This window comes from Botryllus schlosseri, chromosome 12 (assembly GCF_051294905.1).
Source record: "Botryllus schlosseri isolate E-star chromosome 12, Bs_hap1, whole genome shotgun sequence".
NCBI classification, from domain to species: Eukaryota; Metazoa; Chordata; class Ascidiacea; order Stolidobranchia; family Styelidae; genus Botryllus; species Botryllus schlosseri.
Genome location: NC_137247.1, coordinates 4,978,130 through 5,006,125, shown reverse-complemented (window position 1 = coordinate 5,006,125; position 27,996 = coordinate 4,978,130). Strand labels below are relative to the sequence as shown.

The 27,996-nt window shown below is 40.0% G+C and overlaps 1 protein-coding gene across 1 annotated transcript; it reads left to right on the top strand.

Moving 5' to 3' along the window:
* Window positions 1-26,316, top strand: LOC145451623 (dynein axonemal intermediate chain 3-like). Its single transcript, XM_080329830.1, has 17 exons — window positions 1-212; window positions 464-651; window positions 3,463-3,735; window positions 4,370-4,590; window positions 7,017-7,133; window positions 8,074-8,185; window positions 8,909-9,112; window positions 10,541-10,720; window positions 11,672-11,794; window positions 12,788-12,916; window positions 13,925-14,084; window positions 18,246-18,428; window positions 19,553-19,683; window positions 21,442-21,615; window positions 22,512-22,634; window positions 22,706-22,819; window positions 26,094-26,316. The coding sequence occupies exons 1-17, from the start codon at window positions 197-199 to the stop codon at window positions 26,220-26,222; spliced, it is 2,577 nt and encodes an 858-aa protein (XP_080185956.1). The 5' UTR covers window positions 1-196; the 3' UTR covers window positions 26,223-26,316.
* Window positions 26,317-27,996: the final 1,680 nt, after the last annotated feature.

Sequence of the window (27,996 nt, the reverse complement as noted above, 5' to 3'; positions counted from 1 at the left end):
TTAAACATTGCGGTACTTTATTCAGGCGAAATACCGTAATTTACAAATTCATAGCTAGTTCGATTGAAATCGAGCTGTGCTTGAGAAATGTCTAACAGCTCTGCATATTTCAGAAGATCATGCGGGTATAATAAGTTGTTTTCATTTTGCACGGATTGCAGGATTCGATTGCCAGCCCGTCTGAAATACAGCAGAAATGAGTGGGGACGCAGGTTTGTTCGTTAAGTTTCCTCTTCCTCAATTATATTTGGACTACTAACGTTTGGAATTAATGATATTCTATGTAAGCTTTCAGTTTTCCTATATGAAGTGGAACCCTTGCCCTTTGTCGTCTTTGATTTGGGGTTGAATGATAAAGATGTGGCCTAAAACTGAAATTCATCAGCACCCACGAGCTCCACAGCTGCTCTCCAATCCTTGAGATCACAGTGTTGTGTACTATTTAATGTTTATTGTTCCACAGCCACACCACCGGAAGGAGTGATTCCGCTCTTTCTCGCCACAAAGTCGCAAGAAATATATTCGTGTGTCTGCGACGAGCATGTAACCGAGGACAATCCTTACAAACTCATCAAAAAGGAGGATATTATCGAGGACATGAAGAAGCGCGCGGCCATTTCTGATTTTAGTCCAGTGAAAAGAATTGTCTTGGTATGAAATTGAAAAATAATCAATTCCAGTCTGTGCTCTCACCGAGCGAGATAGTGTAATGGTGATGCGTTCTGCTACTTGATCGGTAGGTCGTGGGCTCGATCCACGGCCGGGTCAGATCAAAAGACTCGAAAACTGGTATCTGCGGCCATCCTGCTAGGCCAGGGATGGGCAAACTTTTGAGCTCGCGGGCTGCATTCAACGTCTGAATCCATTCGCGGGCCGCACTATAAACCAAAACGCAATATTAGTATTTGAGTATATAGTGAGGACATGGAGATAATATATATGCTTATTTAAAACAAAACAAATATTGCTTTGATGTTATCGTACACGTGTCAGAAACAGTGACGAGATTTCATAAGCTGGTCGACCTCAATAACCAATTTGTCAAAACTATAGAGATGAAAGTCGGTTGTCCCGATTCTTAGAACAGGATTGAAATTTAAATCTGTGAGCAGCGATCTGTTCATAGATTTACTAATTCCACTTTTGGTTTAGTTCCGGGATACACAATGCTGACAGCATCATAATCATGTTAGCTTCAAAGACGCTTCTACTATGTGTAGATAAAATATAAATACCATAATTCTACGCATACAGAGAACGAATCTACCTGCAACAAGCGCGAATCGTTTTTTTATAAGCACATCACTGAAATAATTAAGACTGGAGTGGCCAATCTGAAATCACCTGCACTCGTGATCCGAATTATGTCAATCTCGTTTAGGATTTCTGTGATGTTTAGCAGTTGAAAACATTCAAACTGCGTGCGCCTTGAGATCGGGCAGTCGCGCCAGAAATTAAACATAAAAAATATGATATCAAGTATTTACCTTAGAACAGTGGTTCTAAAACTTTTTAAGACACGCCCCCCCCCCTTATGATGGTGAAAGATTTCACCCCCTCCCCCTTATTGCCATATCACAAAACGCGACCAGGATGCTAGCAAACCTAACGAATAGTGTGGTGGCATGGAAGGTTGCTACTGTTGATGAGAGATTATTAAATATGAAATTCAGACTAAATACAGAGCAAAAACTATGAATTGGATGCGAAGCGCGAAAAAAAATGTTGAGATCAGCTTCGCGCCCGGATTCAGACGCTTTCACGCCGCCCTAGTTTGAGAATCACTGCCTTAGAATTATCATGGTGAAATATACTAAGAAAAAGTTTAATCAAGTCCCTTGCATTTATTCGATTTTTGGTACACATTTTATCAATCTTTAGACTCTCGCGGGCCGTAGTTTGCCCACCCCTGTGCTAGGCGCTCAGCATCGACGGATAGCATTCAAGAGAAAAAAATACAGGGGTGACAACTAGGTGACCTTACGGTCGTATCGCATCTCCGTCGTCAAATCATCTCGATGGCGCAGGCGAAAAACAATATCATCTCTCCCTCTCTAGTCTATTTCAATATACCGTAATTTTCCATGTATAATGCGCAAAATTTTACCGATTTTTCGACCTAAAATAGGGGGTGCGTATTATACATGGGTACAGCAAGCCTAGAAAAAATCTCCCTTGATCACAAACTTGAAATCACACTTTTCTTCGTGTTTGTTTCCAATCGCGCATCACCTCTAGCCGTCGTGGCCCGTAATTCGTATTATAGAGTGTAACGCGCTGCCAAATAGAGAAGCGAGTTTCCAATTAACGAAAAGCGAGTTGCCAATTAACGATAGTGTCTGCACAGCACGCGGTCTCCTGCTGAGTTAGTTTGCCGTTTGTACGCGAGCAAAATTAGGTCGCTGATTGCTACAAGCGTTAGCGTCAACGACAGGCCTTAACAATCGCATATACAAGAGGTCATGTGCTTGCGTAATCAGTCGCATCTCGAACAGGACTGGTGCGCCCGACATAACCGTTGACCTGAGCAATCGCATCTGTAATTTTAATAGGCTAGGCCCCGTGAGCAAGATGTCGTATGTCGCTAGCCTGAACTATCGCGTCGCCGGCCTCGCAGGCTTTGGCTACTATTTACTCTCGTTAAGAGACAATGCCGTTAATTGTATTATAATTAGCGATGGTTATGTCACGATTGTTCGACAGTGACATCGCAAAACAGAACAACATCGTGTACTATAACACAACTATTCATGTACTGCGAATGCAGGGTGCGTACAATACATGGGTACAGGCTTTTCCCCAGAATTTACACGCCATTTTAGGAGTGCGTATTATACATGGGGGCGCACTACATTCGGAAAATTACGGTAGAGGTATTCAATTGTATATCAAAGTTGCCAAAATTGTTTTTCAAAAATTTCAAAATCCGCAACTAGAACTACTCACATTTCAATACTCACAACTAGAACTAAAGCTAACCTAAAACTGAAACAATTCTGAAGCAACTTATTTATTTTATCGAAATCAGATCAGCTTTCCACATGAAAATCAGTACATTGAGTACAAGTTTGAAATTGGAGGCGTTTCAACCCCAAAAATCCATTCCTGGCCAAGCCACTGTTAGTAGTAATGACTTTGACCCAGCAATGGCCGCAAGAGCATCACACAACAGAACACCGGTGTCATGATTCACGGCAGGCGACGACACATGTTCACTAGTTGACCTGCAACTAATATTTTTAATGTAGAACTAGAAGTACTTGAAAAAATCTTTAGTGAGTTGACAATCACTTAACCAGATTTGTAGTGTTGACAAGTCTGGAAGTTGCGTACCTCCAAGATTCTCTTCCAATCTTTTCACTGTATCACAATCCTTTGGCGTTTTGAAGCGATAAAATTATCAACGAAATGAACTGCACTATCTTCCATCATCATCTTATCGACGACCGTCCTCACTTCCAGGATTATCCGGGCGAAGAACTACTCGTAGTCTACGACCCTGATTTCAAATACGGCCAAAATTTCTACCTGTGCGTTACGGAAGAAGCCAAGAACAAATTGATACAGCCTAAAAGTGGGGAGGAGGGTGAAGACGGGGAGCAAGCAGAAGATGGAGAGGAAGGGGCCAAAGAGGAAACGGTGTACACGTACAATCCGCCGGAAGCAAAAGATTGGGTTGCGTTGGGCAGCGAGGCGGAAGTCGAATGCGAAATTGTGGAGGACAACCGACCCAAGGTATAACCTTTACAATGTTTACATACTCTTAAGGCAAGGTTGTAACGACTCGAGTCGTGATATTTCGGTGACTCAACTTGACTGAAGTTATTTTCCAAAATATGGAATATGACTCGACTCGACATGAGGCAGTTTTCTATTGACTCGACTTGTACTCGAGTCATTGCGCATGACTCGACCAAGTCGTACAACTCGAGACTTGGACTGGCAAGGCAGTCATTTCGTTGTGACTTTGAAGAGTAGCAAGCTACCACATTATTCGTATTTCATCTATCAGTACTGGTTTATGTAAAATAGGGCCAGAAAGTGTGTAAGGTGATGAAAATAACAATATTATGAATGTGATGCATTCAGTTTTACCCATAACAGGTGTAATATCAAAAGAGTGCAGCAGATTTGTCATTGAATTGAAGTAGCAATTCTTTGTTTTAAGTTAGCATGCTTTTGTTGTGATTAGATTCTGGGTTAATTTTCACATTTGAAAGTCTGCAAAATTTGCTTTGCGATTTTACCAGTCCGCAAGCTGAAGAAATTGAGAGCCACTGTTATGCAGATGTTATTAAATATGTGTCAAGTTTTGGTATATATAGAGTCTGTTTAACGAAATCGTGCAATCTTCACCCCTTTTTCGCAGCTCAAATTCATTGCGTCTCGTGTAAGGCGGGAATTCGGCACCCCTGTCACATTCAAAGACCGCGACATCGACCCGACGGCGGCCTCTGAAGAAGGACTGGCGGCTTCCTACATGGGCATCCCGGGCTATGACGACAAGAACTTTGCCTTGAAGCGTATGGAGCAAGATAGCTCGGTGCAGGCTGTTCCCGAGAAAGTGGAAGGGTCGTCTCAAACAGTTTGGTAAAGGATTGATGTTTTTACATTTTAGTCTCGCTGATATCAGTGTGGTTTGAAAAATCAGGCACACGGACTACTTTTGCTTATTCTGATTACTTGAGTTGACAAGATTCCGAGTCACAAGTAAATCTCACTTTTATAGTTTTGACTCGAGTCGGATCGAGTCATTGTCAATTCACCACCGAGTCCAAGTCGGTGAGTAGAGGATTGAGTCCAAGTTATAGCGTTTTGACTCGAGTCCAAGTCATTACGTTCGCTGTTCAGTTTTCAGTTCAATCTGGTTCAACCCAATTTTTTCGACTCTGATCGAGTGATATAGAATGACTCGTATTCATAATATAGTCATTTTCCTCAGTGTTAACAGTTTTTGGTCCTATTTTTCAAGTATCAGGACTGATAGACGAAATACCAATGATGTGGTAACTTTACTATTTTTCGATGTTACAATGAAATGTCAGTCTTGGCCGTCCTAGTCTTGAGTCATATGACAATACACAAATTTACTCGAGTCATGTCATTTTACGGCTTTGAAAAAATGGGTCGAGTCAAGTTGAGTCGAGTCACCGAAAATCAGAACTCGACTTGGACTCAAGTCATGACTCGATTCAATACAGCCCTGTCAGACACCCACCTGAAAACTTGGTTTTTCAAATTGACTTATCTCAACGCAACATCAAATCCCTAAAACTTGATGTCTATTGTCCCCCCTGCAGTTTGCAAAAGATACAGGCATACACATTAGGGTTGTCCAAAATTTGGAAAATCTTAAAAATACCCCGTGATTGTGTCTCATTCCATAGATTATTGATAAAAAATAACAATAAGCCCAAAAGAAGCTCACGGGAACGCCGTTAAGATTTCGGCCAAAGCGTTTTAAAGTAGCTGCCCAAGAATGGGCGTGCCACCGACCATAGAACGGCGAGAAGACTAGTAATCAAATAACCACGGCTCCTGATTGGCTAATTGTCTATGCTTCAATGATCACCACAGCAACAACTTGCTGATTATGTGCTCAAGGAGTCTACTACCGGTGGGGATTCTGAAATCACGTTGTTGGTAGGTTGGCAGATGATGATTTAAGATTAAGTCAGGACATGTTAAGGTACGAAATACATGATGAACAATCAACAGCTGCTTCACATAAACTTCTACAGCATGACTGCTTTGCTGTGAAGGAAACGGCTGTAGCCTACATGCCATGTTTTCATCGAGGGAAAGCAAAGACGCTTATGCAAGTAGTGAACGAATTCCCCGTTTCAGAAGGGATCCATCATCAGTGAATACAAATATAAAGCTTGACCATGACACTATACTTTGTGTGAGCTTATTGGACTCAAGTTGTAGTATATAGTTGATATTTTGAATGCTCTAGGGATTGACTGAATCAGCCGGTTGTGCTTGGCAGTTATACTTACAGCAAATTGAACTCACATGTAAGTGTTGTCAAAGTCCTTAATGATGCTGCAGAAAAGAGGTGTAAAGTAAGCACAATGCTGGATATCATGTCCAAACTATGCTGGATACTATGCAGTATAGTCTGTGATTATCTGTACACCTATTTTCTGCGGGATCAATAGGGACTTTGACATACCACATTGGGCATAGCCTGTGCGAGTGTGCGTTATCATTAGGGACTTTAGCAACACTTACAAGTGAATTCAATTTACTGTAAGCATCTGATGAGTGCCAAGCATAACCCGCTGATTCAGCCGATTCCAATATAATTCAAAACGTCACCTATATATTACAGCTTGAGCCTAATAAGATCACACAAATTACGGTATCGTGTCATTGATAAAGCTTTATATTTGTGTTCACTGATGATGGATCCTTTCCAAACGGGGAATTCGTTTACCGCTTGCATAAGCGCCTTTGCTTTCCCTCGGTGAAAACACGGCATGTAGGCTACAGCCGTTCCCTTCCAATAAAGCAGTCATGCTGTAGAAGTTTTTGTGAAGCAGCTGTTGATTGTTCATCATGTATTTCGTACCTTAACATGTCCTGAATTAATCTTAAATCATCATCTGCCAACCTACCAACAACGCGATTTCAGAATCCCCACCGGTAGCAGACTCCTTGAGCACATAATCAGCAAGTTGTTGCTGTGGTGATCATTGAAGCATAGCCAATTAGCCAATCAGGAGCCGTGGTTATTTGATTACTAGTCTTCTCGCCGTTCTATGGTCGGTGGCACGCCCATTCTTGGGCAGCTACTTTAAAACGCTTTGGCCGAAATCTTAACGGCGTTCCCGTGAGCTTCTTTTGGGCTCATTGTTATTTTTTATCAATAATCTATGGAATGAGACACAATCACGGGGTATTTTTAAGATTTTCCAAATTTTGGACAACCCTAATACACATTCACCGAACATCACTAAATTCCGAGTTTTTCTCTCTCGACTATCAATCTTTCTTGCCATCTTTTCCAGGAAGCACCCGTGTACCGCAGCGGTGCAGTATGAACCTCGGCAATTATCTGACGAAGAAAAAGCGGCCGTCGAGCAAAGCCAAGAGTTCAAAGAGTTTATCGAAAGCTCGGTGCCTCGGTAACTTTGCGATTCATCAATTGATTTGAGCACGCTTATGTTCACAGTCTGCATTTGATGAGAGGGATGAATTGCACCATCAATTTCAACACTTGCTATTAAGAGGCCATTATTATTCTTCAACTTTTTTGCTCATCGGATCAGTCGCAAAGCGAATTTTTTTTGTGTGCAGGTTTCATAGAACATGAATGTTCAACATTGATAACAATATGTACCAACTATACGGTGACCAGTAAGGCAGCAACACAAATGTTTCACCTAAAGAGATTAACTTCATTAATTTAAAGTTCTATCAGTGATGTTAACCACAATAATTCTGAACCTTCACGTAACTTGTTTAAGTATATGAACCTTCCGCTGACCAATCGGCAGTACCGGTAACAAACACTACTAATTGATATCAAAAATGCCGGACCTGATGTGTGGAACAGTATCCCACCGGCTAGCCGACAGTCGACGAGCATGTCCACATTCAAGTCGAAATACAAGTTCATCCTCAAGATTACCCGATCACGGCCTGACCTATCGATCTCGCCTTCCATGACATGCCACCCCATTTTTTGTCGCTTGCTTTTTTCTATACTATCTTCTTTTACTTTTCATTCAGCGTGCATGCCTCCTCTTTACATCGCATAGGCCAAGGTGGGTGTCCGATTCCATAGACTACTCCAAGTCGCTTCGACAACTTTTTATTTCTTTGTATCACATTTTTGTGGTGTATAGAACTGATAAAAATTGCTAATAAAACCAATGATGATATCACAATACGTCCACCATGGAACTTTGTGTGCTGTTTTGTTCTGTGCCAGTAATGCGTCGCTGGGCTATGTGTGTTATTTTATTTATAGACGTTCTTAAATAGTCAACTCATTCAGTTAATCGGCCTTCACACGATTGTGTGCTCCATTTAGCTCTACAGCTCGTCTGTATTTGTTTCCAGATTCGAGCTGGCCCTGCAACAGAACGAGATCATGGATGTCTTCTTCGATGACTGGGCGGTTCTTGGAGAGGAAGACACAAATTTCGGAAACAAATCAGACGGCCATCTGAAGGTTAGCTGTTAATCACTTAATGATTGTGCGTTTTACCGACCCTCCATTGTTATATTACAAATAAATTGATCGCAAACACAGTGATGGGAGCTTACAGCTTACGTTGCCGTAAACTGGCTCACCTTAACCAGCCCTCTTGTATAATATATATTGAACTACCATCATTCATACGTGTATAATTGTATATCATGGATACGTAGGAGGGTAGGTTATTGCACCATATCATTTTTGAACTTTCTGGGGTTTCGCGCGTTATTTTGGCGGATAATTATAGACTGATGCTATACCACTTGTGTAGATTAGAAGTTCTACGTACGCGTGAGTGATACAGCGCCTTTTCGCGTACATAATCAACTCTTTATTCGTTCCTCGATTCAGAATAAATGGAGACTTAATCTGTGTTTAAAACGGTTAGCAAAATGCAATGACCGTGAGTCATGTCTCGTACTTTGAAAATTCTCGACTTGACTTGACTTGTAACTTCACCTGGTGAAAATTTGCAATGACTCGTGATGGCTTGTGACTCGAAGGTGGTGACTTGATCCCAACACTGTGACAGGGGCGGTATAATTTCAGTGGTGCAAAGATCATGCACAATTTAAATTTGAGTTCTGGTATCATTGCGCCCAGCCAAAATCAGAAGACTTTGCGGCGCCCTTAGCTTCTTTCGCGCCTCCCAGTTTAAGAACGGCTACTCTAGCTTGTTCCAACTGTACTTTTCAGGAATATCAATCGTTCACCGATCTGCAATACAGTAAAGACAGGACGATATCGTGTATCGACTGGCATCCGACGATTAAAGGCATTATGGCGGTGTCTTGCGCAGAGAGATTATCGTTTAACGACAGGGTCGACCAGGCGACGCAGTTGCTGATGTCGCCTTCGCTGATTCTGATTTGGAGCTTCTCCGATCCCATTCACCCGCAGGTTAGAGCTCGGCTTGAGCCAGGGTTGTAATGACTCGAGTCATGACTCGACTCGAGTCCGACTCGAGTCACGTTTTTCAGGTGACTCGACTTGACTCGAGTCATTTTCTCAAAATACGGAAATGACTCGACTCGACTCGAGTCAATTTTACTATTAACTCGACTTGGACTCGAGTCATTGCGCATGACTCGAACCAAGTCATATGACTCAAGACTCAGACGGCCAAGACCGACGTTTCATTGTAATTTCGATGAATAGCAAAGTAATCACATATTAGGACTTTGTCTATTGGTACTGGTACTTGAAAATGCGTCCAGAAACTGCTAAAATTGACGAAAATTAGTATATTATAAATGCGAACCATTCGATATCACCAAACAGAGTTATAGAACGAGGATTTAACAAGCCTTGAACTGGAAACTTGGCAGTCAACACAATGACTTGGACTCGACTCGAGTCATAATACCATGACTCGGACTCGACCCTCTGCTCATTGACTTGGTCTCGGACTTGACTCGGTGGTGAATTGAAAATTACACGACTTGACTCGAGTCAAAACTGTAAAAGTGAGATTGACTTGTGACTCGGTGCCTTGTGACTTGGTTACAACCCTGGCTTGAGCACTAGGGTTGTTCCAAAACTATTTTTTTTATCGTGGGGATTCACTGATAAAATTGTTAGGTTGCCTAAAAAAACGCTGTACACCAAATTTGGCTCGATTTCGACCAGCAGAAGCCGGCGCAGATCCGATTGAAATGCATCAGTTTATTATGGAAAAATTGAAAAAAAAATTCAAATTTTACTGTCAACTCCATGAAATTGTTGAGTTGTCTGCAAAAGCGACGGCAAACAAATTTGACGCGATTAAAGCCAGCAGAAGCGAAGTTATTTGAGTTTTTCATTTGTAATTCTGGGACTACCCATCGTCAATGGTATTTTTGCAAATCCAATATTTTCAACTGCAATAACTTTGCTTCTACGGGTTCGATGTGAGCGAAAATTGTTCTCACCATTCTTTTTGGCATCTTAACTTCAATGGGGTTGAAATGTATTTTTAATTTATTCAAAAATAATTTCAAAATTTTCACTTAGCTCCGCGTCGGCTTCTACCAGTTGGAATGGAGTCAAATTTTGTGTGCAGCGTGTTTTTAGGCGACCCACAATCTTATCAGCGAATCCCCACAATTCGGAAAAAAAGTTCACATATCTATATCAATTTAAAATTTGATGTTATTTGTCAAATTAATGGACCGGCGTCCAACTTCTTACATTTTGGCAATGAGATGTAAAATTCTAGTATATGTAACGCACCGGCACCAGTTCGCGGACTGGCAGTCGAGAATCACTGTTCCATGTCAGGCCCACTGTGTTTAACAAGCGTGTGCGACATCTCATCCAAACTGTATTTTTTGCACGTTCCCATTGCAGTTGTTACTGGAGGCTCCTGACGACATATTCAGCTTCAAATTCTGCCCCACCGATCCCAATATCATAGCCGGCGGATGTATAAACGGCCAGCTGGTGCTGTGGGACATATCGGAGCACGCCGACAGGCTGCAAAGTAGTCGCAGCGGTCTCGGGAACGCAAAGGTCGATAAGAAAAAGAAGGTACGCGTAATGAGGCTTATTCATAGACTTTTTCATATACTGTGCAGTTTGTTTGTGGAGATTTTGGTCACATTATTGGAGGCAAAGACTTCAGTAAACAGTTGAATAATATACTCGTATTGAAATAAACCCGAATATTTTCGGCTGACACTCGTCAGGCGTAATCGTCAGGTACTAGTAGACAATTGAAAAGAACATTGTATATCAACAAAACAATCATACAATGTTGTTTTCAATACTCTACTAGCTGCTGACGATTACCCCTCTCAGCTAGGTTTTATTTGTCAATGTCAATATATCAGTCAATTATATCTTAATCAGTTCAAATCACTACAAGATTGCGGTAAAATGAAAATATATTGGAAGGAGAAGAAACTATTTGGCGAAGTCTAACATTCAAACACACTATTTCACTTAGCCATAGTCATAAAAAACTTTAGAAATAGCCATGCTCAGCTGCGCACCTAGTCAGAAATCGATGATAATTGCGTAAAATTGGCACAATCTTATGATGATTTGGGATGATATATGTTGATGAATGCCAAAACGGTCCAGTGCAATTATAACGGTCTTTCATTCCTTTTTCCTGTTGACGAGGTACAATCCGAATTTGGTGCCACATCTCAGACAAAAATCTTGTATCGTAGATTCGAATGTATCAGCCAAAATTATCCGGGTTTATTTCAATATGAATATAATGTACAATTGTATATTGAAATTCTGTCCCTTCAAGAGTATCTTTAAATATTACAGATTTTCGGCTCACTGTATGTTAATAGGTCGAATCATAGCGATTTCAGCATAAAGAATAATCGAAATAGTAAAAAATAAAATTCACTGCCCATGGCTAAGAAATCGACACAATTTTTATTGTGTCTGACATTCGTGTAAACAAGTAGATTTACCCCACCTAGTGATACTTTCGTATATTGAATTACGTCAATATTTCAGGCTATGTTTGGAGAAGAAACCGGGCCCGACACGCCGGTCGTGCGGTATTGCGCCGTCTCAGCGATTGAGAACAGCCACAGGAACGTAATCACCGGACTAGAATGGATTCCTGACCATTTTGAGGTGGTTTTTTTATTTCGGAATTATCATTTTCTTTTAAACGGTACATACGATAAGAAGAACATATAGCTGATGTCTTTACTAAATAGGCAAGTTTATAGCAGACAACTATGAAATATTGAATTTGTTAGTACATCGAACTGTATTAATTAGATAATTCGTCGACCCTATAGCTGACGATGTAGATCTTTCTATTAATTAAAACACACGGTTCACTATATTGTGTTGAAAGAAAGGTGCCAAATATGCCTATTTCTACCGTAAACTCGAAGTTATGATGGCAATGTAACGACATGGTCTGACTCAACACCGACAATAGTTTTGTTTATTAAATCCCGTATTTCATTGTAAACCAGTGATTTCCTAACTGTGTGCTGCGGCACATTAGTGCGTCGCGGCAGATTCTCAGGTGTGCCACAAATATTTTCGGATAAGAACTGCAGAAATATTTTGCTGTCTGCTTCTAAATTTTATTCCGTGATTGGTGTTATCAATTATGTTATCAATTGCATCCTCACGGCTATGTGAACACTGCTGTTATTTTTTCACTGACATGAAAAGCTGTTAACGAGAGACACTGCTTGGGATAAGTGATGAAATGCCGGAATGTTTGTCGACAGCGCAACCTCGTTTCTGTTCTGTATGTTCTGAGTTCTGTTCCTAGTTTTTTTTAAACTTTTCTGGTGTGCCACAAGCTGAAAAAGTTTGGGAACCACTGCTCCAAACCACTGGATGTACGATATTCCACGGCAACTTTGGTATAACTGATGATGGGGTGTTGATTCTGTACTTTTTTCGAATTTTGAGTGCAGAATTTGGCCTACGAGCTGGCGATATGACTCGCAGAATGACCTAAGTAATGATAATGGTGATTGAACAACAAATTTAGGTAGGATATGTTATCGTGAAGCAACGCCCTAACACTCGGTCACGGCATTACATCAAAATGTTAATGATTCAACGCTAACCGTCTTATCTCGCTTCAACATTGAACAGATAAGTCGGCACGGCGTTCCAGTCGAAAATCGAAATTGCGAATGCGTCCAAATCATGACGTGCAGTCCTGACGAAAGCATCATGGTTTGGGATACAAGGCCTCCGAAACCGACGGGACAAAGGGAGCAGGTGAGATGGAATTTTGAAACCATACATGGGTTAGGATACAGGGTCATTAGTAGGGCAAGTTTTTGTTGCAGTTAAATCCGTGGAAAGTTGCATTAGTTGCATTTATCTTTCACAAAAGTTGCACTTGAAGACCACATTTTGGTCGGTTAACTAAAAAAAAGGTCAACATCCCAGTTCCACTCCCGAAAAACAGTTTTCGATCCACATTCTCCGTTGGTTGACTAAAAATTAATAAAAAAAATGGTCAACTTTCCGGCTGAGCTCCCGAAATACCCGTCAGACCGTTACTTCAGTGCTGATTTACGGTATTTCAGTCGAATAATCAGGCGATCTATTTACATCTACTGCCAAATATGTCCAGTAAAAAGTTGGTTGCATGAAAAATCGATAAAAAGTTGCGTGAAAAAAGATGGACAAAAGTTGCAAAAAGTTGCACTATAAGATTCCTTGAAACAGCTTAAAACAGCATTCTACATAACTTCCGAGTATTTAGGAAGCTGTCGGAAGCTGTAAAACAAAGTTGCAAAAACTTGCCCTAGTCATTAGGGTTGTTCAAAAATAACTTTTTGTCCCGATTCCAAGGTCCGAGTCTAAGTCATAATGTTCATTGTTCAGTTTTTAGTTCAATCCGGTTGAACCCACTCATTTCAACTCTGCTCGAGTGAAATAGAATGGCTCGCATTCATAATATCGTAATTTTCCTCAGTTTCTGACCCTATTTTCCAAGTATCAGGACTGATAGACGAAATTCCCATCATGTGGTAACTTTACTATTCTTCGAAGTTACAATGAAATGTCTATCTTGGCCGTCCTGGTCTCGAGTCATATGACTTGGTTCGAGCCATGCACAATGACTCGAGTACAAGTCAAGTCAATACAAAAATCGCGTCGAGTCAAGTCATTTTACGCATTTGAAAAAAATGACTCGGGTCAAGTCGAGTCACCAAAAAACTCGCGAGTCGAGTCAATACAACCCTGATTCAAGCCTATTCGCAATTTTAATATCAGATCGAAAAAGTCGCTTCGATCACCGGGCCTCAAACGTTCAAACACCTGGACCTGACTTGGAAACCGATGTTGAAGATGGTACTCCAAAAACACGACGGAAGCGGCGAATACAGTCCGTTGGTGTTCAGCTTGAAAGAAAAACAAGGCAAACGGGATCACGGTAAGCCCAATTTTGGGAGAATAGTATCATCATCAGCAGACTTCAAAACTAGATAATTCTAGTTGTCTAATCGGACCAATTAGAGAGAAATGCTGGTAAACTAATTGTAATCTAATTTGTGAAATGTTCCTGAGTATGATCTAGTTCAGCGGTTCTCAACCGGGGGTCCGCGGACCCCTAGGGGTCCGCGAAGCAATTCCAAGGGGTCCGCGAGACCTCTAACTTTTTAAAATGGTTGATAACCTGATTTTTATTTCATTTTTTATTTTGAGAAAGCATGAGGCAGTTTTGCACCACAACTGCTAAAACTTCATGATTCATATCATCATCATAATCGTCTGACATGAACTATCGTACTGTGAAAATTCATTTTCATTGCCAATTTTCCATTAACCTGCTGATACAAACATACTGCTGTTTAGAGACGTTTTGGTGGGGTTTGTGGAAAAAATGAAAATATGGAGATAGCAACGTCAATCAGGGTGACGTCGTAATATCTGCGAAACCTTCTCGGTTTGAAGTTGTCAATGTCATCAAATTAGAGTGCAATCGTTTGAAATATGAATTTCCGAAGTATTTCCCTAATTCGTCCCAATACAGGGAATGAAACCTCACCACGGAATCCATTTTATCAAGTAACATACATAACCACTATTTGAAGAGCTTCTTGGAGGTACAGAACTTCAATATACAATTGTATAGTATATTCATATGGAAATGAACCCGAAAATTTTCGGCTTACACTCGTCGTCACTCGAACAATGATATACCTGCTCTTAAAGCTCGGCTATCAGATTTGGCGCATTCTTATTGCGGATGACCTATCGACAAGGCTGTTTTTTGATGAACAAGGAGTGTTTCGTTACTATCACAGCATTACGCGCCAACCCTGAAATTCATATCACTAGTTATATTGGTATGCAGCCATGTCTTGTTAATGTTCAATTGCTCATGGTCGAAAATGTTTGCTCGTAAATATGTATGTAAACCCGAACAGGACAAGTCCTTTCATGACAGTCTTTCTCAGGTTGGAAAACTTGGATCCATTCTTTGGCGCATAAAATTTGTCTATACTTTTAGATAAGGATTTCACTTTGACGGTAGAAACTCTCTGGGGGCCGATCAAAATGCCATCGCGGCTGGCCGAATCCGGCCCGCGGTTCGTATGTTGCCCGTCCCTACGCTAGATGCTGGACATGATAAGTTCATAAAATATCTGTTTCTTCATTTTGGTGCCATAAACGTTGCGATCACACCAAATGTATCGTCAGAAGCGTTATGCGTTAATATTGCATTAGCCTCCATCTATCTTTGCGGAAATGGTTTTCAGAACTCCTCGTTCATATCAAAACGAAGACGCGGATTTTCTAGACACAACCACGTAGCCTACTTCAAGATATACAGCAGCAAAATTAGCTTTACCAATTTCTACATAAATAGTATGATGTTATTTTCAAGAAAAATCTTTATTTTGCTGTATATCACAAGCCTACAGTTCATATTTGCACAAGACAGATACGAAGGTTGTATCATAATAGAGCTAAAATTAGACTAAAACTCGAGGGGGTCCGCGAGGGTCCGTGACGGTCAAAAGGGGTCCGCGAAGCCAAAAAGGTTGAGAACCACTGATCTAGTTTTAATTTTAATCTAATTTTTGAATCTCTTGAAAATGCTACAGAAGTGTATCTTGTGAAATAAGCCAAGGTTGGTGTGCATAAATTTACTGCTCTCGTGCATATGCGAATGAACTGTCATTTCATGTGAGATGAACTTGATTAGTTCTTTCGCCAATACAGTAAGTATAATTTACGATTGAATAGTATATTCATATTGAAATGAACCCGAATATTTTCGGCTGACACTCGTCAGGGATAATCGTCAGCAACTAGTGGAGAATTTGAGTCAACTTTTATCAAAATACACCAGCCAACGCTGTGTCAACAAAAGGAGTTAGCAGAGGTGGTCAGTAGCGAAGTACTTCTACTTTTTGAAGTACTTGAAGTAGATTTTACCTACTCACACTACTTATTAAGTAGTTATGATTTTAGACTACTTCTACTTCCACTTGACAGTTTTCAGTTTTGTAGGCAAAAATAAGCCTAGAATAGGCCTACCTACTTACTTACTTACTTGTGAACCATCACTCCTACTTCTACTTGAGTAGAAATTCCGGCGTTACTTCTACTTGAGTAGCGACGGTGACTACTTTGACCACCTCTGGGAGTTAGTGTACTATCTAAAAAATAGTACATTGAACGCTCTGTTATTTGAAATTTCATGCTGGTGACGTCATATTTTGAGATAGGATTGTTGATATACAATGTCTTTCCAATTCTCTACTAGTTGCTGACGATTACCCCTGACGAGTGTCAGCCGAGAGTCTTCTGGTTCATTTCAATATGAATATACTATTCAACTGTATATTGAAGTTCTGTATCTCCGAGAAGCTCTTTAAATCTAATTTGGAAATATATTGTGTAGCTATGACTTCAATGTAATTTGTAAGAAACTGTAACTGTAATTCAAATCTAATTTGTAAACAAGCTCTAAATGTTCTAACTGTGGTTACCGTACCGAAATTGACTTGATGAAATTATACCGTTGCTTGGTCAACTTACGGGGTCGCGAACCTTGAATGAACGGGGGCCAATGAATTTGTAATTTACGTCAACCTGCAAGTTTTTGCAAAATCAGTAATTCTAATTCCAATCTAAACTGGAAAATCTGAAAATTTTCTAACGGCCCAGAGGTGCGAATTGAAATTATAAAAAAACACGTTACTGACATTCACGTAATTATAGAGGCCATTCATATGAAGTTGAATTGCTGTTTTCAGGCATGGCATTCAGCGATATAGCAAACTATGTATGTCTAACTGTTACCAGATGTGGCTGGAATAGGAAAAAATGAAAACCGATACCGTTCTCTTGTGCATGAGGGAGTTTTCTTGGTATCTGCCGTAATCCAGATAAAATATCGGATCAAAACTATACTCCGTGTGATAGCAAAGTCCTTATCGCCGCAATCTATAAGCCTTATCAATCGCTTCTTAGTAGGGTTGTTTTCCCATGCAAATGTTTGTTACAGCGAGATTGCAAGAGGTTAGCGGCGTGCAGCAGCATACCAACCATAGGCGTTGTCGGAACATGATTTTTTTTTATATAATGGCATAATGTATTCATATTGAAATAAACCTGAATTTGTGTTACACTACACCACTACATCGTTGGTTGAATCCCCGTTCGGGTTAGACTCAACCCCTCATCAGTAACACTGGTATCCATGGCTTCCCGGCTTGGTGTTCAGCATTTCCGGGATAGCATGGAGGGGTGGTGCAAGACTTAGAAAGCCTTACGAGGCTATATCTGCACCTTCCTTGTCCAGCGACATATGCACTAGGGCTCTTCAAAAATGACCTTTTTTCTCAAATCGCACTGGCTACTTGATAAAATTGTTAGGTTACCTAATTTAAGCCTACACACCAAATTTGGTTCAATTCCAACCAATAGCCGCATTGCTTCAGGAGAAGAAAGTTTCTATTTATTATGTAAAAATAAATAACAAAAAATTTGAAAATTTTCTGTTCACCCCATGAAAGTGTTAGGTTGTCTATAGAAACGATGTTCACCAAATTTGGTTCAATTATTCAGGTATTGCCGTCGAAAAATTTGGATTATCAATAAAATAGTATTTACAGTGACCAATTCTTTAATTATTTACTATAGTGGTGCCCACCGTAAATACTTTTTTATTCAAATCCAAATTTTTCGATGACAATAACTGAGCTTGTACTGTTTGGAATTCAACCAAGAAAGTTTTTGTTATTTATTTTTACATAACAAATAGAAACTTTCTTCTCCTGTAGCAATGCGGCTATTGGTTGGAATTGAACCAAATCTGGTGCGTAGGCTTAAATTAGGTAACCTAACAATTTTATCAAGTAGCCAGTGCGATTTGAGAAAAAAAGTGATTTTTGAAGAGCCCTGATATGCACGTCATGCATTTATGGTATGCATAATCGCATATGCACAGATCATTGTATGTATATCATGAGTGGATGAATATGCCGCAAAAATATCAAGGACAGAAATATTCCTGCTGAATTCTGCCCTGGTCGAGACCACGACCAAAAATCACTTCGAATCTATTTGCCTTTCTCAGTACCTCAACCAGACTTGTCCGCCAGGAGGGAGAGCACAGTCGGTTACGGCCGGGGTTCGTCTGCGAAAAATCAGAAGCCGCTTGACGCTGTATCCAGCAAATACTTTCTTGGGACCGAGGATGGGGAAGTGGTTTACGCGACTTTCAAACTGGAGAAGGACAACGAAACCGGGAAATCCAACGGTACGTTGAGTGGAAAATTCAGTCGGAAAAGGAAGTACCGTAATTTTCCATGTATAATGCGCAAAATTTTACCGATTTTTTGCCCTAAAATAGGGGGGCGCGTATTATACATGGGTACAGCAAGCCTTGAAAAAAATCTCCCTCCATCAAAAACTTGAAATCACACCTTTCTTCACGTTTGTTTCCAATCGCGCATCATCTCTAGCCATCGTGCCCCGTAATTCGTATTATAGAGTGTAACGCGCTGCCAAATAGAGAAGCGTGTTGCCAATTTACGAAAATCGTGTTGCCAATTAACGAGAGTCTTCTGCAGAGCACGCGTTCTCTTGCCGAGTTAGTTTGCCGTTTGTACGCGAGCGAAATTAGGTCGCTGATTGCTACAAGCGTGCGCGGCAATCGTTGCTGATTCATCGCGTCAAAGACAGGCCTTAACAATCGCATACACAAGAAGCCATGTGCGCAAGATATAATCGCTTGCGTAATCAGTCGCATCCCCAACAGGACTGGTGCGCCCGACATAACCGTTGGCCTGAGCAATCGCATCTGTAATTGTAATAGGCCTCGTGCGCAAGATGTCGTGTGTCGCTAGCCTGAGCTATCGCGTCGCAGGCTTTGGCTACTATCTACTTTCGTTTCGAGACAATGCCGTTAATTGTATTATGATTAGCGATCATTATGTCATGATAGTTCGACAATGACATCGCAAAATAGAACAACATCGTGTACTAAAACACAACTATTCATTTACTGCGAATGCACGATGCGTACTATACATGGGTACAGGCTTTTTCCCAGAATTTACACGCCATTTTAAGGGTGCGTATTATACGTGGGGGCGCACTATATTCGGAAAATTATGGTATCTCTGCCCAGAGGTCGTCGATGTGGTGACCGCAGATACTGTAGTACAGTGGTCGGCGATCTGTGGTCCCTGGACCGGAACCGGTCCTGCAGGAGTTGTTTATAAACCCAATAAATCCTACAGTAGGCTGCTTCGTAAACTAACTAGGTGTACCGTCACAATCTGTTAATAATAAAACATTAACTTGTCAATAACACGTTGATGTATATTGATTTGTTTCACAAATCCGACGCAATCGTGAAATTGTATCTTCGTTTTGCAGTACCACGTCCAACTTGGGCGTGTGCGTCTCACGACGGCCCTGTAAATTCACTTCAACGATCTCCGTTCTTTAACGACATTCTGCTCAGCGTTGGCGGATGGACTTTCAGCGTTTGGAAAGAAAATGTTACGGTAAGTGAGGCGTGGGCAAACTAAGGCCCGCGGCCTGCGAAATCCTCAATCAACGTTGGCTAATTCCATTATAATTTAGCAAGGGCTGTAATGCACACCCTCAGAATTGTACAATATTTACAAATGTTGTTCTGTTATGAATTCTAAGTGGATTACAAAAAAACAAAATTGAAAAATATCCAGTGGTTTAAAAGATAATGCGATTCAAAATTCTCTTGTCACTAGGTGGCGCTACATGCAAAAATCTTTAAAATCGATATTTTTTGCTTAAATTGATGGTGGGAACCAATTGAAATGTCTAATTATACAATTTTGGGGCCAAGGAATTGGAAAAAATCAACTTTTTTGCTCTAAACTCAATGACGACCAGTAAATACTATTTTAAGCAATCAACAATTGCAAAAAAAAATTGTTGAGATTTTATGGCAGAATAGATTGCACTTCGAAAATCCAATTTTATATTAACCATACTGCTTCAAAGTACATTTTGCAATAATTTTCTTTGTGGAAACTGAACACCACATGGATTTTCAAATCCGCCCCCCCCCCCCCATTTTTTTTCATCGGTAACTTTTTTTTCATTGAGTTTAGAGCGAAAAAGTTGATTTTTTCCAATTCCTAGATCCCAAAATTGTATAATTAGACGTTTCAATTGGTTCTCCACCATCAATTTAAGCAAAAAATATCGATTTTAAAGATTTTTGCATGCAGCGCCACCTAGTGACAAGAGAATTTAGAATCGAATTATCTTTTGAACCGTTGAAAATTTTTCAATTTCGTTTTTTGTAATCCACTTAGAATTCATAAAAAAAAACATTGATAAATATTGGACAATTCTGACAGCATGCATTACAAATGTCAAAAAATTTGCTAAATTATAATGGAAAGAGTCCATCCATTGTAAAAATAATCAAATTACTGTGGAACTTGATTGAAATTGTTCTTAATATATTTCAACATGATAATGATGAGTTATATTCTTTACATGGTCTTTTTTTATTCCATTGATGGCGTGATAGCCCGACCTCGAGGCCCATGCATTTAGTAAGGTTTCAGTTGCTAAAAATCTCAGAAAGCGTAGCTTAAACGGCATAATTCGAACCATGAGTGTGATTTTAGATTGGTAACACAAGCAAGTTTGTTACTTTTAGTGCTTTACTTGAAAAAATAACGATTTGCGAGTGTGTTAGATAGATTCGTTGTTTGTATGTGTAGAAGTATTTATATTTATAATATTTATATATTGGAGAAGCGTATTTAAAGGAAATATGTATTTCCTGGAGTTAAGTCAAAAGTGAAATCAGCAATTTTTTGAACAGATCTCTACTCAGTGTTCACAGACTCAAATTTACATCCAGTTTTAAGAATCGGGACTACTGACTGAATTTTGACAATGAGGACTACCCGCTTATAAATTCTCGTCAATGTTTCTGAAGCGTGTACGTTATCATTAAATTAACATTTGGTTTGTTTCAAATATACAAATACATATATATTGTTTCCATGTCGTCGGTCACTATATAATCAGACAACAATATTGAATTTTGGCTTAGTGTCCCAATTTTATGTAGTGCGTCCCGCGAATGGATTCAAATGTTGAATGCGGCCCGCGACCAAAAAAGCTTGCCCACCCCTGCGGGAAGTTGATTGGGTGTACATCTCGTTTTCGATTGCAAACGAAGATATTAGGCCTACTTTGTGAGAGTCACATTCAGTGTTATGGCTATCGCGACTATTATACAAAGCAATTGTTTTCAGGACGACGCTATTCTCAACTCCGCTTGCGCGACAAAATTGTACACAGCGGGTCACTGGAGCACTACCAGACCGGCAGTATTCTTTTTGGGCACAAAAGATGGCAACGTGGAGGTCTGGGACCTCCTGGATCGAACTCACGAACCGTCTCTCGTACAAAACGTCACGGCCGCACAGGTAAAAGAGAAATTTACTGCGTTTGTTTAAGATCTTGAGACACTTTTCGCCAAAAGTGTATGGCAGTGTTCGACGGACAAATATATATACAAATTCCTTTCTCTGCATTAATTGCTATTGCGGATGGGATGAATTGAATTAGACCCATTATTAATCAGACTGCAGTATCCTGGATTCTGAAATAAGCAGGGTTGAAATGACTCGAGTCGCGATTTTGTAGTGACTCGACTTGACTCGAGACATTTTTTCAAATGCGTAAAATGACTCGACCTGAGTCAATTTTTGTATTGACTCGACTTGTACTTGAGTCATTGTGCATGACTCGAACCAAGTCATATGACTCGAGACTCGGAAGGCCGTGACAGACATTTCATTGTAACTTCAAAGAATAGTAAAGTCACCACATATTGGTATTTCGTCTATCAGTCCTGATACTAGGAAAATAGGACCAGAAACTGTTAGAACTGAGAAAAATTAGTGTATTATGAATGTGAGCTATTCTATATCGCTCGAGCGTAGTTGAAAAAAGTAGGTTGAACTGAAAACTGAACAGTAAACATAATTATTTGGACTCGGACTCGAGTCAAAACATTATGACTCGGACTCGATCCTCTACTAACTGATTTGGACTCGGACTTGACTCGGTGGGGAATTGAAAATGACTCGACTTGACTCGAGTCAAAACTAAAAAAGTGAGATGGACTTGTGACTCGGAACCTTGTGACTTGGTTACAACCCTGGAAATCAGATGCCAGCAGTACATGAAAATATCAGTGACTGCTTTTGGGAACTGCTTTCCAGTTTGATCATTAATTTGAGTGGTTATCTCGTAAACAAATGGATAATGATTAAGCTTAATACAACCAAAGACGTAATTTTTTTGACATTGTTTTCAGATCACATCAATCGTTCCATGGGTGGTGTCTAAGAAACAGCATTTGATCGCCGTCTCAGATAACGTTGGCACATTGCACATACTTGAAATACCCTGGAATTTGAGGCACGCGTCTGCCAACGAGGTAACTCTCAGCTACTCCGGAACATGCAAATACAAAATGATTTTACCGCCGTTTCTTGGTTTATATTTCAGGTGAGCGGGATGCAGAATTACTTTGACCGCGAGACCAAGAGGATAGAATATTTTACGAGCAAGCGTGTCGCGCGGCAATCGAAAGGCCGTAATGTCGTCAAAAAGAAAAAGGAGGTAATGCGTAATGCGATTCATTCAGTTTGAATTAACCAGCTCGAAAGTAGGGTTGGTGTGAGTGTGAGGTTCACGTTCGCGTTCTGTGGGTGAACCACATAAATTTAGAGGTTCACGTTCGCAAACGAACCTTGGTAGGTTCTGCACTGTGAACCTTTTTCATATATTACAATTTTCACTTCATTATAACATCTTCGGTTGAAATTTATAACATTTCAACTGTGGGCCACCATATGCATGGCGCTGGCAGCATAAAAAATCAACACTAAACGAGCATGCACCAATCTCAAAAATTTTACTTGCTTTGTCACAAAAGTTTACTTGAATATTTAGCGACTCTCTGCTGTGTGCTTGACACACAATCACACAACATCAAGAGTGAAATATACTACATGTAGGTTGTCAGCGAATGATGCTTATTCAACCACTCAATGAAATTGATATCGTTGTCAGATATGAAATATCGAGCAGACGTACGGGGTCATCTTGATTTCATATGTTTATTGTATCGTAAACACCAAATCTGTGCGATTGGGGTGTTAGCTACTGCTGTGTAACTTGTTAGTGGGGTAATATCGGTAGCAAGTATAGAAACTTGTTTTACACTCTGCTAGATATCAACGTAGGAATACTCAGACTCCGAATACATTGTCCGGTCTGGCCAAGACCGTTAAAGGCGTGAGCTTATATCGTTTTGCAAGTCCTCGTCGAAATTGTTGGCAAAGCGACGGAAGATATTGATTTTACGGGATTATTGTACCATTTGATTGCCCCAGTTGATACATTTGGCGATGTTTACGTACTTCAGCATTGTGGCATTATGTGACCCTAGTCGTCGCTAGGTATCGTGTACATTATTATTGGCTATCACTTCACTGAAATGTAGGGTTGGAATTAGCAATATGACATCACGTGACGTCATGAGGTTCGCGTTCACACGAACCTGAACCTTGCAGAGGTTCACACCATCCCTACTCGAAATCTTCTGGTTATATTAAACTTGATGATACCATTGTTGATATACAGTGATTTTCTTTTCAATTATCTACTCGTTGCTGACGATTACCCCTGACGAGTTTCGGCCAATAATAGTTCAGGTTATTTCAATATGAAAATATTAATCAATTGTGTATTGTAGTTCTGTATTTCCAAGAGTCTCTTCCAAATAAATTTTCATTATGAACATATCATTAAAATGTATATTAAAGTAGTTATGGCAAGTAGATTATAAAGATTAAAACAGAAACCTCCCATGAGAACAACAGCAACGCAAAAACAAAGTCGACCTCTCCCTCCATGTGATCTGCCAATAATCAATCTCATGTGCCAAACAATAGCTACACAACGGCACAGTTGGATACTAAAAAAGTTACAAATTGGATATCGCCCTTGTGTTTATTCATATGATTAGCTGGCTTGTGATATAAGCATGTTGTGAAGTTTGTTTCTAAAATAATAAGTGTGAGATGGAATACATTCCAGTACATTCATTGGCTGGTGGAAGACCTTTATTATAACTGTTCGTAATCGATGTTTATTGTCAACCAGGGTTGTAACCAACTCACAAGTCAATCTTACTTTCATAGTTTTGACTCGAGTCAGATCAAGTCATTTTCAATTCATCACAGAGTCGAGTCCGAGTCGTGCAGAGGATCGAGTCCAAGTCATAGTGTTGAGACTCGAGTCTGAGTCATCGTGTTCAGTTTCGGGTTCAAAACACGCTCAATTCACTTTTCTACAACTCTGCTTGGGTGATGTTGAATCCTTGCATCCATAATATACTAATTTTTTTCATTCTCCACAGTTTCTGGCTCTGATAGACGAAATACCAATAATATAACTTTACTATTCTTCAAAATCTCTTGGTCGTGCAAGTCATGCTCAATGACTCGAGTAGAGCAATTCCCTTCAAGTCGAGTCACCAAATAATCGTGATTCGAGTCATTACCAGAGGTGGTCAAAGTAGTCTAGAAATCTACTCAAGTAGAAGTAGAAGTAGCGACGAAAAAAATCTACTCGAGTATGAGTAGAAGTACTTCTTCTTTAAGCCACCAAGAACTACTTGAAGTAGAAGTAGAATTGACTGACTTTAAAAGTACTCAAGTAAGTAAGTAGTTTTGAAAACGATCCTAATTCGTCCACATGGACTGTAAAAAGGTGCAAATTGAGCTATGCGATAGGTGACGAGCTTGATTCATATAGATGCATACCAGCAGGTATCCAATTTTCAATAGCATAAGCATTAGTCCACATCATGGGATGAAAATGACAGTATTGATATGGAAATATGATGCTAATCCTCTGTTTTCTCGAACAGTACGGTACGTTTTAGAAAATAGCACGGTATGACGCCATCCCTCATATTATAACGCCCGTAGTTTAGTCGAAGAGCAATACGAAGAAGTTGTATAGGATACGGTGTAAACACTTTGCGCGATTAGTAAACGTTAATAAAAAATATGGTGGACCATAAAAATGCCATATTGTGTAGCTTTATCCCCAGAAATTAAAGGCATTACTACACTTGCTTTTATACTACAACATGTAATATGTATGTTATCCAGACAAAAGAACTGATATTAATTATAACTCAAAGTATATGATACTGGGAATTGAAAGTGAAATATAAATACTACTTCTAAAAGCAGAACATGTATTTCATGGTTTTAGTCCAGAAAGTTTCAAAGGTGGTATGCTAAAACAGCTCCAAACCGACAAAAAAGTCAGAGTCCACTTTTCCAGATTAGGACACGCCATGGACTGCTAGATTACGATATGACAAGTAAATGCTAGATTGCGAAACATCAGTTTCAAACGTTATTATTTGATATGGGCGAAGGGCGACAATGTGGTCTGAACGGAGCCACGTCAACCCTCTACCTAAATTATATTCACTGATACTTTCGTGAAATCATAGCCTAATGGTGACTCTGAATCCACTGCGTGCGAAGCGCGACGAAAATTCTGGGCTTTACTAAAATTTTATGAAAATTAAATGTTGATACTCCGTGAAAACAGCCCCGAAATTCCTCAGGCTATCTTCCTGATTGGAAGATTGAACTACTTCTACTTGACAAACTGAAAATAGCAAAAAGTAAGTAGATCACAAAATATCACGAAGTAGAAGTAGCGAAATCAGATCTACTTGAGTAAGTACCAGAAGTAGGGGGAAACTACTTGAGTACTTCGAAAAAGTAGAAGTACTTGGTTACTGACCACCTCTGGTCATTACAACCCTGTCATCAACCCAAATTATTTTGTTTCCTTCATTCAGGACAAACCTGATGAAAAATCCGAAGAAGCTTTGGCCGAGGAATACGAAAAACAATACGAGGGATACTTGGAACTTGAGAAAAAATTGTTACGAGAACTGGGAATTCTGGAAGAGGAACCCGAAATGTGATTGTCAAGCTTTTGCGTGCCTTTTGATTCTAAGAAATAGCTTTATATTTTGTAAAGAATATGTTTTTATCACAATATAAGCTTTCATTTGCAAATGAGTATGTTTCTTCTCCGCATGAATCTTCACAATTCTTACCGAGTTCTTACACCAGTATGTCAGTTGTTATATATGTTCGAACACCAAACATTATATTTGATCCACCCAGTGGAATGCACATCTACCGATTTAAATATCTCCATTAGAGTATTAGATAGCACAGCACAATATGTTACAAATGTATTATCCTATTAAATAAATGAACTGCAAATCTACATGTAATCTAGTGACAAGTCGTATTCACACAAATATTTGAAAAAATTCTACACGAATCCAGCCAAACTTTTCAAATCCATATTCATTATCCACGCCCATTGCTCATTTCTGAGACCTTTAGGGCCATCTAGTAGTAATTGACCTAGTCATAGAACATGGATCATCAGTACCTAGCACTGATCGATAACTGAGTGGTTTCGTTTTCTAGATCTAGACCAGGGGTCACCAACCCGGTGCCCGCGGGCACCAGGTAGCCCGCGGGGACTAGATGAGTAGCCCGCGAGCCCATTCTAAAAATAGGTGGAATAGCAGCATTTACCAATGTTTATCAGATTATTACCAGTGAGCTTTTAAATATATAGATTGATTGATTCAGCTATTCTTGTTCCAAACACACTAACATGTAACTTACATGCATAAACACTTGAAAAATATCTTCAACTACAATAAGTGATATATAGATGTATGTGATAGAATAAACAGAAATTCAAGATACGGTGCATTGCCTATAAAGGCGACATGACGGAATGCCGTCCACGGTCTTCTTGAAATGGTAGGGGGTTCCGTTGCGATAGCTCGACGACCAGGACAATGCCAAAGTAGTAAACAATATTACTATTCGGAGTCAGATAGCCGTGAAGTACTAGCAGATTTTCGATATCTGTATACCCATTACATAATGCATCTTTTGGCACAGCTTGTTTCTGTTACACTCAACGCAGTTTGATGTATCATGTTTCTAACTTTCTGTAATCGTTTAATCGTTGCTGCTGTCCGGTATAATGAAATCTTGTAATTTCTGGATGCTGAACAGTTGGAGATTGAAATTACAAAATGACCCCCATCTCAGTCTGCAGCAAACGTTTGGTGCATTGTTGATACGGAAAAGTACAGTGGTGTATGCGCAGCAGCTATGAAGAATGCAAGCGTCTATGGTTCAACTTATCGTTGTGAATCAGCCTTTTCGGACATGAACTTCAAAAACAAACACAAAACACGCTTAATTAATGCACATCTGGAACACTCACTCAGAATTGCAGTGTCAAGTTAAATACCAGAGTGCAGCGCACTAGTTGATATCATACAATGCCAGGCTTCCCACTGACTGCTATAGAAACAGATAACATGATGCCCAGGCCTGCCCAGTGCTATGAATATCAAAGCGGAAATTAAGTGTGGTGCGGGTAAACGGCGGGAGTAAATAGTAGCCCGCCGCTTCAATCATTACCCAAAAGTAGCCCTCGGTTGCAAAAAGGTTGGTGACCCCTGATCTAGACCAAGTACAATTCTGACAAAATAGGTGAGAAGTTCATTTTTTCCTTCGAATATCTTCCGTAGTTAACCTATATGCATTCAAAGTTCCATATTCTACTTCTAGTTCAAGCATATTAGGAATAACTTGAAAATTGTGACCTTATTCCTACTCGAAGCAGCACGAATTTCCGGGATTTGTGCCGTGCAT